Source organism: Bombyx mandarina, chromosome 12 (assembly GCF_030267445.1).
Source record: "Bombyx mandarina strain Sakado chromosome 12, ASM3026744v2".
Lineage (NCBI taxonomy): Eukaryota > Metazoa > Arthropoda > Insecta > Lepidoptera > Bombycidae > Bombyx > Bombyx mandarina.
Window position 1 is genome coordinate 5109598 of NC_143219.1, and position 12212 is coordinate 5121809.

The 12212-nt window shown below is 36.9% G+C and overlaps 1 protein-coding gene across 1 annotated transcript in view; it reads right to left on the minus strand.

Moving 5' to 3' along the window:
• Window positions 1-5624: 5624 nt before the first annotated feature.
• Window positions 5625-12212, minus strand: part of Ptx1 (pituitary homeobox homolog Ptx1) — a 71567-nt gene continuing 64979 nt past the window's right edge. The window contains exon 5 of the mRNA XM_089731852.1: window positions 5625-7922. Coding sequence (XP_089587978.1) covers window positions 7332-7922 — 591 coding nt within the window. The 3' untranslated portion in view covers window positions 5625-7331. The remainder of the gene's footprint in view (window positions 7923-12212) is intronic.

Here is a 12212-nt window from a genome sequence, read left to right on the forward strand (position 1 = left end):
GAGCTCACGGGCTCAACCTGAGAATTTGCTAACACTAGCCCTAGCAAGAGTAGTGCTTCGGACCCCATGATATGTAAGCGGAGTAAAATGTCCCTTCGGAACAAGGTGACACTTTACAAAACTTACATAAGGCTCGTCATGACTTACGCGAGTGTGACGTTCGCTCACACAGCTCGTCCACTCGTAGACACGACCTGGGCCTCGAATCAATCCGCAAACACATGAAGTCAGCGTCGGAACGGTACTTCGATAAAGCTATGCGTCATGATCTTATCGTTGCCGCCGCTGACTACTCCTTGAATCCTGATCTCGCAGGAGCTAGTAACCGTCGACGCCCTAGACACGTCCTTACGGATCCATGATATCCAATAGCCCTTGCATTAGACGCCTTTAGCTCTGACACTGGTAGCAGGCTTAGGGACTCCGGTGGCCGTGCAACCTAACCTAAGCATCGGCCTGCTGAGTTTCTCGTCGGATTTTCTCAGCGGGTCACCATTCTGATCCGGTAGTAGATTCATTCGCGAAGCAATTGCTCTTGAGTTGTTGGGTCTCCTTCGGAGGCACTCGGGTAGCTGTTAGCAAATCCCACCACTTCTGGCTGAGCCCTTGCTCGCCTACATGTCCTGGTGAAACTGAATAGGCCTCAGGGCCACAACTAATCCCTCGATCATAAAAAAAATCAATATTTCGCAGAATTTATCACCGGATCGGAAACGCAATCCACTGAAAAGATCCGGCGAGGAAATCGCTGGGCAGCCCATAGACATCATGGTGTTTATAACCACCACTTTGAGACATGAGGTGTGTCTCTCAATTGTATAATAGTATAATTGTAATAGTATGTGTATATAATAGTAATTGTTTAGAATGTATGACTTTTTCTCAGCAGAAATAGGCAGGGTCGTTGTAGCCACTGATATAAGCTTGAATATGCCATGTCAGAATTAAAAATAATTTCAAAATCGTACAGCTCTAATTAAGAACCAATTTGTTTCGCAAATTCTTATTGAGTTTCAACAGCTAGGCTCCAAGTACAGCTTAGGTCCGTTTTAAATGTCCATGTTGTGTGTAAATTAAAAAAGAGGCAGCGTTATTATAAGATATTCATTTAACAAATTTTGCTAACGCAGCCCTGAAAGCTGTAGGTATAATAACAGGAATTGGGCTCCTTTACGCCTCATCTAGCGCTCGTTATGCCTCGCTCGTAAATCTTCATTCGCCCCCACCCCTTGATTCCAGCTTCCACTCGAGGCGAGGCGGCACATATCATATAGTGAAGATTTTGTATCTTAAAAATTCGCCTCTCAAAAATAGTTCATAAAAATGCTATGCTTTATATATATGTATGTATATGATTTATGAAAGAAAAAAAATAGTTACTTTTTGTACCTATGCATTATTAGAATTCAGTACGGTTTTTTTCAGTTTTTTTTTTTTTTCGAAAATATCCCGTGATATTGAAAATGAATTTTATAGGTAAGATAATTGAAAACAAAAGGGCCTGTTTTCGCCAAGCAAAATACGAAGCGCGTAAATTGTTAAAAACACACACATTTAATTAAAATTTTATGAAGATAAATACCTATAAGTTACATCCGCATGCATATATTTGTCGTTTGACATATAAAATCGAAGTTAGTGCTAATAAAGAATTTTATTTGATGCCTGTCTACATTTCCTTCACAATTGTTATGTAGTGTAAAAGCACAATATCTTTGTAAGAGTATGGCGGCATTTGCAATAAATCCATGTCACTGTTTATTTATTTACTGCTTGCCCCATTCTGTTAGACAGCCACCGCCCAAGTCACCCGCCCTACACCGCCTAAATGCATTGCAATGTTTTCTCTGTAATAAATGCTATGAAATTGTATGTAAAGATTAGGAATAGCTTAGTAAATACAAAATCTCTTCAGCTTAGTTCAGGTTTTATTTATCATTGTTTTTTAATATTATTTGTTTACCATTTTGTATTTATAATATGTATTAAATTTTTTTAATAATATTTTTTATTAATTTAACATTTAGAATTTCAGTCTAACACTCTGATATTTTTAACGTTTGTGTTTACTCATTTTTTAATTCTTATTAAATATTATTATGATAAATCGGAGTGTCAAACTCAATTACGTATCAAAAACTATTCTTGAGAAGATGCTTAGGCCTCCAGACCACACCACGTTCCATAAGCAAGAATCCTGGAAAACTCATCACCGATGTTGTTTTGACGTGTCTTATATTTCTGGTTTCATCAGAACTGAAGGCGGGTCATCGTCTTACTTCGCTAGACTGGTTGGTTGGTTAATGGTCTATTTCAGAGAATAGGGCATGCTATAAACACCATTGAAGTCCCTAAAACATTCCATAAAATTGGCAGCGGTGAATTTTCTCTTGGTGAATGTGCATGTTAAAAGATAACTGGACACAGTGTTTATGGGATTACATTACGACTAATGAAAATTTAATTGAATGAGCTTCATATTTTTAAAATGCTATTGTGCTAATGTACTAGGTTTCCGTTATTTTTTTCCTACATAAGCTGATAGCCTTGATAATCTTTGTCAGCGTAACCCTAACGTGTAGGTGAGCTCTCGGGGTTCAAGCCAGGAGGCGTTGCTAATACTGGCCCTAGCAAGAGCAGTGCTTCGCAGAATCTACCACCGCATCGGAAACACGATCCACTGAGAAAATCCGGCTTTCCCTCCACAACTTCGCCTGCGTAGACTCTTTATATCTGGTAGTCAATGACCCGCGTTTAGCAATTGGATGTAGAGTAAGTAACCTAAATTCTTTCCCAAGGTGGAAATTATTTTCTCACTGATTTCGTCCAGTGACTTGTGTGTGAAAACCAGGCAGAGTTATTCTCATATCAAAAACATTATTTGCTATGCAACTTTTTATGACATCTTATTTTAATGAAATAAAGCCTAAATTCCGCTTCAAATTTATATTTGTCCGGAGAAATTCGCGAACAAACAAACACAGAGAGAGACAAATAGACAGAAAATAATTTAAAAACGTTGCTCGTTTTTAATTCTGTTACTCTTATTTAGTCACCCTCCTGCTATTTTTATTACTTTTCTTCAATGTACCTACAGACAGGCACACCGGATTCTAATTTTTTATTTTTATTTATGTCAATAGAAAGTAAATCAACACCCGCTACGGAATTGTTTAAAGAAATATTTCTAATCTGTGCTTACTAAATAAGTGATATTTCAATGGTTCTAGGTAATTCATTCAGTCAAACTTATTAACAAATAATCCAAGGAAATTAATTAAATCACCGAAAATATTACGTTCATAATTATTACGTTATTTAGTGTTCTTTGAAATACAAGTTTATTGTTAACTAACTACAGGTAAATTAATAAAATCAAAAGTGCATTATTAAAAAAGCTCTGTATATCCCCACATAAAGAGTTAATTAAAAATTATAGAGTAGCATCTTAGTTTCGATACACAATAACATGTGTGATATGATTTTGTAGTCTACGAGCTTCAGGCACGGAACACAATTAACTTGTAAGATTGTCTGCGGAGGCTGCACTGGGACCCTCCTCATCCATCCTCCCCTCCAAACAAAACATCAATAAAACGTACCGACTCTTGTAATTTAGACTTTATTCCGTAAGCAATAGAGACGGAAATGTATTTGAAGATTCTAAGTTTTATGTGCCGCATTTATTTTGGGTAGATATAGCAGTCCAGTTACCCTTGATTGGTTGTCGTTCCTCTAATCCCGTTTTGATCCTTTCCACCCGAAACCTAGCCCTCTTCGTCTCTCGTTTAACTATTGACGTGGGTGCATACCTGCTCGCCTGGCCCCTCTAATTATATGGAAAACTGAGTTTATACACAATCTAAAGCATCATACGGCTCATATGACTTTATGGTTCTGTAACAACAGCGAATAGTCGTGGTAGTGCTGAGAGCGCCAAGCAACTCGTGTTGATGTCAAACGTTATGCGTTAGTTGTGTGTAAACATTACGTAGGGTTGATAATTTGATAACAGGCCCGAATAAGCACGTAGACCCTGAGAGCGGTGACTAAGGCGATCCTTGATAAAATAAAAAGCCATGCCAGTGTTTGCTACCATAAAGATAAGCGGCGTGACGCGAGCTCGCCGTTGCGGCCACCGCACACACGTGCCTGTACAAGTAAAGACGAAACCGTGAACAAATACTATAATTAAACAGCAAATATTAAAACTCGACGCTGTATCCCTGATAATGATGGAGAAAAACAGTTCGCAGTCAGTTACGTTGACATCAAACGGTTTCCGATTTTTTTTATTGCCTTACAATCCGAATATGATCGCATTCGGAATTGAAAACGATCAGACCAGCCGGCAGCCGCGGTGTTAGTCCGCGAAAGCTCCCAACAAAAGGAGCAAAGAATCGGAAAGCGATACGGTTAATCCCACTAATCGGAGAGCAATTGAAAAATAAAAATGTAGATGGCGGAATGATTCCGTTTAGAGCCAAAACGATGCGACAAAATAATAAAAAAGGCGGGAGCGGAACGGTCCGGGCTGTGCCGGCGGCCGGCGGCTAATATTGAAAGCAAATCCTCGACTAAATCCTTAAAGCGCCTGGATTCGAGCACCTGGAAACTGTGTTTGGGTGGCCGCTGCTTGGCCCTCGCTGATAATCATTCTAGATTATTCTATACTTTTCACCTCATTTCAATCTGTTTTTTAAATCAATGGTCCGAAATGTTTTTTTTTCATTTAACTTTTATTCGAGTAAATAATTGCTTTCATTTTAATTTTCGAAGAATTAAACAAACAACATGGACGGAGATTTTAGTTTTTATGCATGTTTTTTAGATTTAAATGAAAAATGAAGTTCATAGTTGCGATTTCAATACGGCTGCAATATCTGTAAGTACTTTTAAATTGTAAATGAAATGTTTTAAAATAGTTGTGTGCTAATAATATGTTGTGTGCTAATAATATTCGTAATGTCAATACTCTACAACACGCCATTTTCGTTTGAATATATCAAAGGCAGTAAAACCTATGTTAGCAAACTTCATTAAATATTTGCGGCCCTCAAAATAATTATTTTATGTACGAAAAAATGCCCTAATTACTCAATCATTTAACGAAAACTACCAAGACCGTTTTGTACGGTCAGGAAATAAATAAATGTGAACGTAACTAACAATTATTGGGACATTTTAAGGAATTCGTAATCAATATAAATATGAACACAGTAAGTACATTTTTTTTTTATAAAATATGCAATTTTGAAAATTAATTTTAATTATATATTTCTTGCATATATGTACTACTAATATATGATTGCTAATGCCTTTTAGAATCTGTATAATTCATATGTGTGTGATATTTGCTTTGATTTGCTTTGCATGCAAACTCTACTAACTCAATTTGATTCTTTTTGACGTTAAATCCGTTACTTTACTTAATCTATATAATACTAATTCCCAAGCATGTCCCCTATGAAATCTGTTAACCTAATACTTTTTATGTGTTTTGAATCCACTTCATTAAGACGGCGTTATTTCTTGATTTGAACACTTAGATTATTCTCCATAATTCCTAGTGAAATTATAATTGTGAGAGAGAGGGTGAAAAATAAATAAAACAATGAAGCTACTCATTGATATTTTATTATGACTAGAGGTTTTTTAAGTTACAAAACGATCGGATTCGCTTATTTTTTTAATTTAATTCACCAAAAAATTTCTACATAATAATTTATTTACGGATACCTCCCTGATATGTTTAAAATCAAAACCTCGGAACTAATTCACGTTCAAAATGATATTTTAATATTATTTACATTCACATTTCTGTGATTCCTTCATTGATAATTAGGCACACGGATGTGGGTAGTCTAAATTATCTAAAAGTCTCGAATACTATAGCGAATGTTATAGCTACAATTAAATTACATTTATTTACAGTTATTTCTCTGTATGTTCATTGTTAAGTAAATGTGAACATTTTTTTAATAAATAACTGAGATCCTGGTTGCATTAATCTCGTTTAGGCGGTCTCTCTAAAGCCGAGGTTATCAGGTTTTAAGACTTTCATTTATTTTTATTTACAAATTTACCATAAATAAAATTTATTAAAAAAAAAATTGCGACAAAATAACTTACAGTAATACAGCCATTCGTTGAATTTATTTCGGTTTTCAAATAAATATCCATCATAAAAATCAGACTTTTTCTAAAAAATGCTTTATATTTTTTTATTTTTTCCCAACTTATTCGCTGATATCCTAAGGGCTATTCCAGCCACACATTGCATCGAGATGGTCAATATCATATTACAATTGGACATAGTTCATGCAGGAAGATCATAAGTGATTAACATGTAATATTTGAAATCAATCATATTGTCCTAATACAAGTATAACTTTTGAATAGCTTGATAAATATTGACTTTTGTGTAACTGCTATACAGATGTATGGTTCGTTCAAATTGATTTCGTATTGATTCAGAAACTCACAAAATAATACATTTTATTTAACATTTTAATTGGATGTGATATAAAAAATAATATGAGTTTCATTCTTGTTGTATAAAAAACCAATTCATAACTTCTACAAGTTTCAGTGAACAACTACAGCGATAGTTAATATAATTTGTGTAAATCCTGCGAATGCGGAAAGTTCTCTTTACTATTAACTTTAAAACCTCATTGTGTATGTTCATTGTTTGGAGCAAAACAGTTTTAAACAAATTTACGGCAGTTCATATCTGATTGTGTTTAGAAAAGTACAACAAAATTTTTAGATAAAAACGTATTTACAAAACGACAAATCATTTGTTATTGATACCACAAATAAGTTATTTATAATTATATACGTATTTTTGTAACAGTAAATATTGAACTAAATAACTAAACTTAATCTAAATAGTCTAAGTACATGTTAAGCTTGTAAAAATTGCACACTTCGCTTTGGTATACGTACATACATACCTACATATTTACATTTCACTTAGAAACGAATCGTTCAGTTTTTATTGCCAGACATTTCTTAACAAATATTATGCTATATGTGAATTATTCACATAATTTACCCCAAAACTTACACTTTTTTAAATATAGCTCTCACAGGTCGTATTAAAGAGCTGACACTAATCTTTTAGTACCGTAAACTGTCACTATTTTATGATTGAACTAGTGTCCGTGTACACGATCGTGTAGACAAGCGTATGCTTAGTCAAACCATTCCCACAAATGTCTGTAAGACGGAGTAGTGTAAGTGAGGTCGGGCGGCGACTAGGAGGCTCGCGCGGTCGCCAGCAAGGGTGGCGGCGAGCGAGTCTCCTCGCGGCCGCGCGCTTCCTCTCAGAGCACGCGGTCCGACACTCCCACTCCGCCCGCGTACTGGCACGCTGACAGCGGCGCGGACCCGGCCCTCGACACCGGTGACACTGACCCGTAGCTCCCGCCGAACCCTGATGAGTGCTGCTTCGCCTTCAACCTTAGCGATGCTATCGATGACGACATTGCCGGACACGGCTCTGTCCTGTACATGCTGTAAGGATTGGGAGGTGCAGTGTAAGGGCACGGAGCAACACCACCTCCTACACCGGCTGATCCCCCGACGCCTCCCATCCCGCCGCCTCCGACTCCTCCCATTGAAGTCGCCGTGTTGAAACAGTTTACCGAACCCTGATGATGACTTGCCGGTACCACTGATCCGAGGGGATTGACAGGCCACGGAAAACTTTTCGTTCCTAGTGGACTAGGTACTTTCGCAGCCCAGTTATTATAGGGATACGACGAGTAAAGCGCATCGGTGTCCGGGAACGGCTGCATTAAGCCGTTAAATTGAGTGCTGAAGCCATTTTTGAAATCGGCAGCAGCCGCAGCTGCCGCATTCATTGCATTTCTTTCTCGTTTTCGCCACTTGGCTCTCCGGTTTTTAAACCATACCTGTAACAAAAACAAAAGTATCACAATACTGAAATAGAAACTATATCTCTGTAAAACTTTACTACCTGATTTGAGTCTATTTACTGATAGGGTTTTTTTTAAATTAAATAGTTTAACCGGTAGAAAGCGACCGATCACCGATCACAATCTAAAAGTTTTAACGAGATAAAATGAGAATGCGACCTGCGTTTCGTAGTTATTAACTTTACTCATTACAAAGTTGACAGTGGGACGCGAATGCGGGCATCGGCGCGTATTCGAGCCACGTAGCGTCAGCAGAGTTGCGGAGACCGGAGGCTCCCCCGCCTGCGGCAGCCAACGACCCGTCTAATTGCGGCCGCGAAATGAAGATAAACGAGCTTCGCGATTGGGCGGGACGGCTCGCCGCTACTTGATCGAGCCGCAATAAACGAGCAGCCGCTACAACATCGCCTCCTACTAGCCTCCGTTGAATCGATGTTGTTATTTAGGCGAGGTGGTCGGAGGAGGAGTCGTGCGAGCGGTGATAAGTCGCCGTGAACGCAGATAACGCGCGCGCTGATGTATGGCGTGCGTCCGTCACCGGGCGATCGATTGCGCCGACGACACCTCCGCGATAAATTGCGCAATCCACGTAGCGACTGCAATAAATATTGCGCCGCCAGCGGTATTTGTCTCACTCACGGTGGCGGGTTCACCCAGCCGAAACGGTAAATAATACCCTCTTTCCTCGGTTAAGTGAACATAAACGGTCGTTTCCACCCCATATACGATCGTTTATTTTTCGAAACATAAATTTGATGTGTTCGCGTGTTTTTTGTATTGGTCGACACCGGTAAACCGCAGGTTATTAGTCTTTGAATATCCAGCGCGCAATGGACAGTTTCATGACTTTTATGTTTTAACAAGTAGTAAACTGTTCATGGTACATTTCGAATTTTGCTTGACATGTCATCATGATAACATTAATTCCGAATGAAGAGCACGTCTGCAACTTTCTGAAAAACCGCTCTCTAATCGATGAAAAGAACTGCAGAGAACTACTGACAAAGCAGAGAGAGAGGAAGCAAAACACAATTAACATTGAACATAAGTTAAAAGATAGATAATTTGGAAAATAGAGTTATAATGATTACAACAAAATTATATTTGCTTAGATGCACATATGGGAATGTAATTTCCATTATTTGAATAGCGGTGGACAGGCAGCACGAGCGAGGTGCGGCGGGTGTGAGCGAGAAGGGTCGCGAATATTGCGACGCGGGGCTAATCCTTTAAATATATTATTGCAGAATGGTGACCGTACCGCTCCCTATGTCACTATAATAGGAGTTCTGACATTTTTTTATACATTTCCGAAACATAACGATTTTTTTTTTAATTTTTCATCATTTTGCTAATTGACAAACCTATCATTTGTGTACTTTCTTTGAAAGACAAAAGTTGAATTATGAATAATTTAAATTTATTAAACTTAAAAAGTATCTTGAATGTTGAACCTTAGAGCCGCATTAAATGTTACCAGACAATGAATACCCACAATTTTGGTATTCATCCTTTACTTTCCTCATTATTATTCTATAAACGTTTTTAAGTGATAATAATGAATATTAGTAATAAATTTACTAATATTTAGTGAAAATGGCATATAATGTTGCTAATCGAGATTTATAGTTATCGTTAATAACTACCGTTTCCATGGTGAAAATGGTTTTCCCGAATCAAATAGTTCGAGGTGATGAATTATAGTCCGCCCTAGTGTTAATGAAGTTATTTTACGGTCAGCAGGATCACAGGGTCGCTAAATTGCCTTAAATTTAAATTAAACTGGAATCACAGTTTTATTAGTGTCATCAATCAAACAAGACCCGACCTAACGACGCGGCGAGCAAGCCAAAGGATTTCAATCTTTACGTAGTAGGGATTTAAGAGTGTTATCTTACATAGTATAGACTCGCACTATTCCAAAGTCAAATAAACATGAGCTCATATAAACGGATAGAGAATATAAACTCGGAATTGACACGTGTCTGAAACAGGGTTGGCGAATCTTTGTTTCGATACAAATTCAATTTGAACAGCGTTTACTGGTTCTATACTTTATCTTCAAATCTCAAGAATTATTTAGTATTGTGGGGCTTACCGTAATACAATACAGTTGATACTTCAATCTAATATCTCAATGTGGGCTGAGGACCACCCACTTCACACTAGGGGGACAGTGAGCTCTCTATCTATCTAAAGTAATACAACAAAATACCTAGCACTTGTATTTGAAGTGAAAACTCTTACAAAGTACGCTAGTTTTAGTAGTTGCAATAGCAGTATCACATAGTATCATATAATATAATTAATAATATTAAAGTACATAAATAAATGTTACTGAATCCTGAATATCTTTCTAAATAATTTTCACTTAAATTGTAGCGCAATTTGTTTAAAGGAATCAATTCTACTGGTGGTAGGACCTCTTGTGAGTCCGCACGGGTAGGTACCACCATCGCGCCTGTTTCTGCCGTAAAGCAGTAATGCGTTTCGGTTTGAAGGGTGGGGCAGCCGTTGTAACTATACTGAGACCTTAGAACTTATATCTCAAGGTGGGTGACGCATTTACGTTGTAGATGTCTATGGGCTCCAGTAACCACTTAACACCAGGTGGGCTGTGTGCTCGTCCATCAATCTAAGCAATAAATAAAAAAAATCTTGTCAAATATAATTAAAACCTTATTATTTAATCTGAACTTTTTTTTTTATATTATGCATTTTATAATTCAATCATAAAAAATTAATGATGTTTGCTAAAATCATTAATAAAACTATGGGGTCGACGTCCCTATTCTTTGAAACTTATTAAATGCACCCCGTGGAGAAAAAGACGGTAGTGGCTTTAACATTGTGGACGACAGTAATGGAAATAGACTGGAATTGCTCTTAGAATACACTACTACAAAATAGTCCTTTTCATGACATACAACACTTGATTATGACCAGTTTGATAACGATCGAATCTCTAAATGCAATATTCTTTTCATTTTCAAAAGAAAACCTGAAAATAATTTAATCTAGAATCAAAATAACGTGACTTCCCAATTCGATGATACAAATTCCATTAAAGCCCCTGTAAAGTCTTCGAGATCAGAACACTAAACTCGTAGCCTATCAAAACACGTACAGGATAACTCTCTAATGTACAACGCTATTCAGTCTTGATTTCTGACACGCGAAATTGTATCGTAAATAACATACAAATAGAATTGCTTTTGTATCACTATGTTCTCGACATGAAAATGTTCCGTTCAATAAATTTTGAATTTGTAGTTCGTAATATAGTAATACGTGTTTACAGAAACAAATTCTTCGTTTTGTCTATTGGGCGTGAGCCAGACCCGGTTACAACACGACAATGTTAATAGTTTATGCTCTCTGAATCACGGGTTATATTGTCAGTTACCACATTATTTTGCGATGTGTCTAAACATTAACTCGTATATTATTATGTAATCTATACTATTATAAAACTGCTACAATAGTGTGTATGTACGTTAAATATACAAAAATATATGATATTAGGATCTTAAATTTTATATACCTGAACTAAAATCACAGAATTTTAAATTTAATCTGTTTGTATGTTTAAAATCAATTTTATTAACGTATAGACCGCTGTCGTATTTTTCAAGTATGCATTTTTAATCAAGAATCACAGTTTTGCGTTAATTAAGTATATTTTCTCTCTTTCTTTCTTTATATATGCCAAAATTGATATGCCTCTGTATTATTACAATTTTGAGCCCTCTTTTTTTCTTGCCTTACTACAAGCTTCCTCTTCGATTAGATCGTAAAAATACTCTTCTCCACCTTATCCCACTAGTTGGGGTCGGCACAGCTGATTTTACTCTTCCATTCTCTTCTATCAGCTGATATCTTAACACTCACTCTTCTCTCTCTCATATCGTCATTCACACACTCTATCCATGTCTTCTTCGGTCGACCTTTTCCCCCTTTACCTTGCACTACCATTTCCATACATCTCCTAGTCATGTACATCTTCTATCTAGGCATCACATGTCCATACCACGCTATCCGTCCGCTCTTTAATTTGTTGATTACCGGGGCTACTTTCGCACTTCTTCTGATATACTCATTCCTCATTCATAGATCGTAAAAATACAAAAACAATAAAAAACCCAATACCAATATATTATAGGGTAAGTTAATTTAATAATAAAAGAGAAATGTAACGAATTCAACTTTGCAAAATCACTAAGCGCGATTTTTTTTATTAAAGGACGCGCTAAACTGTTTACATGT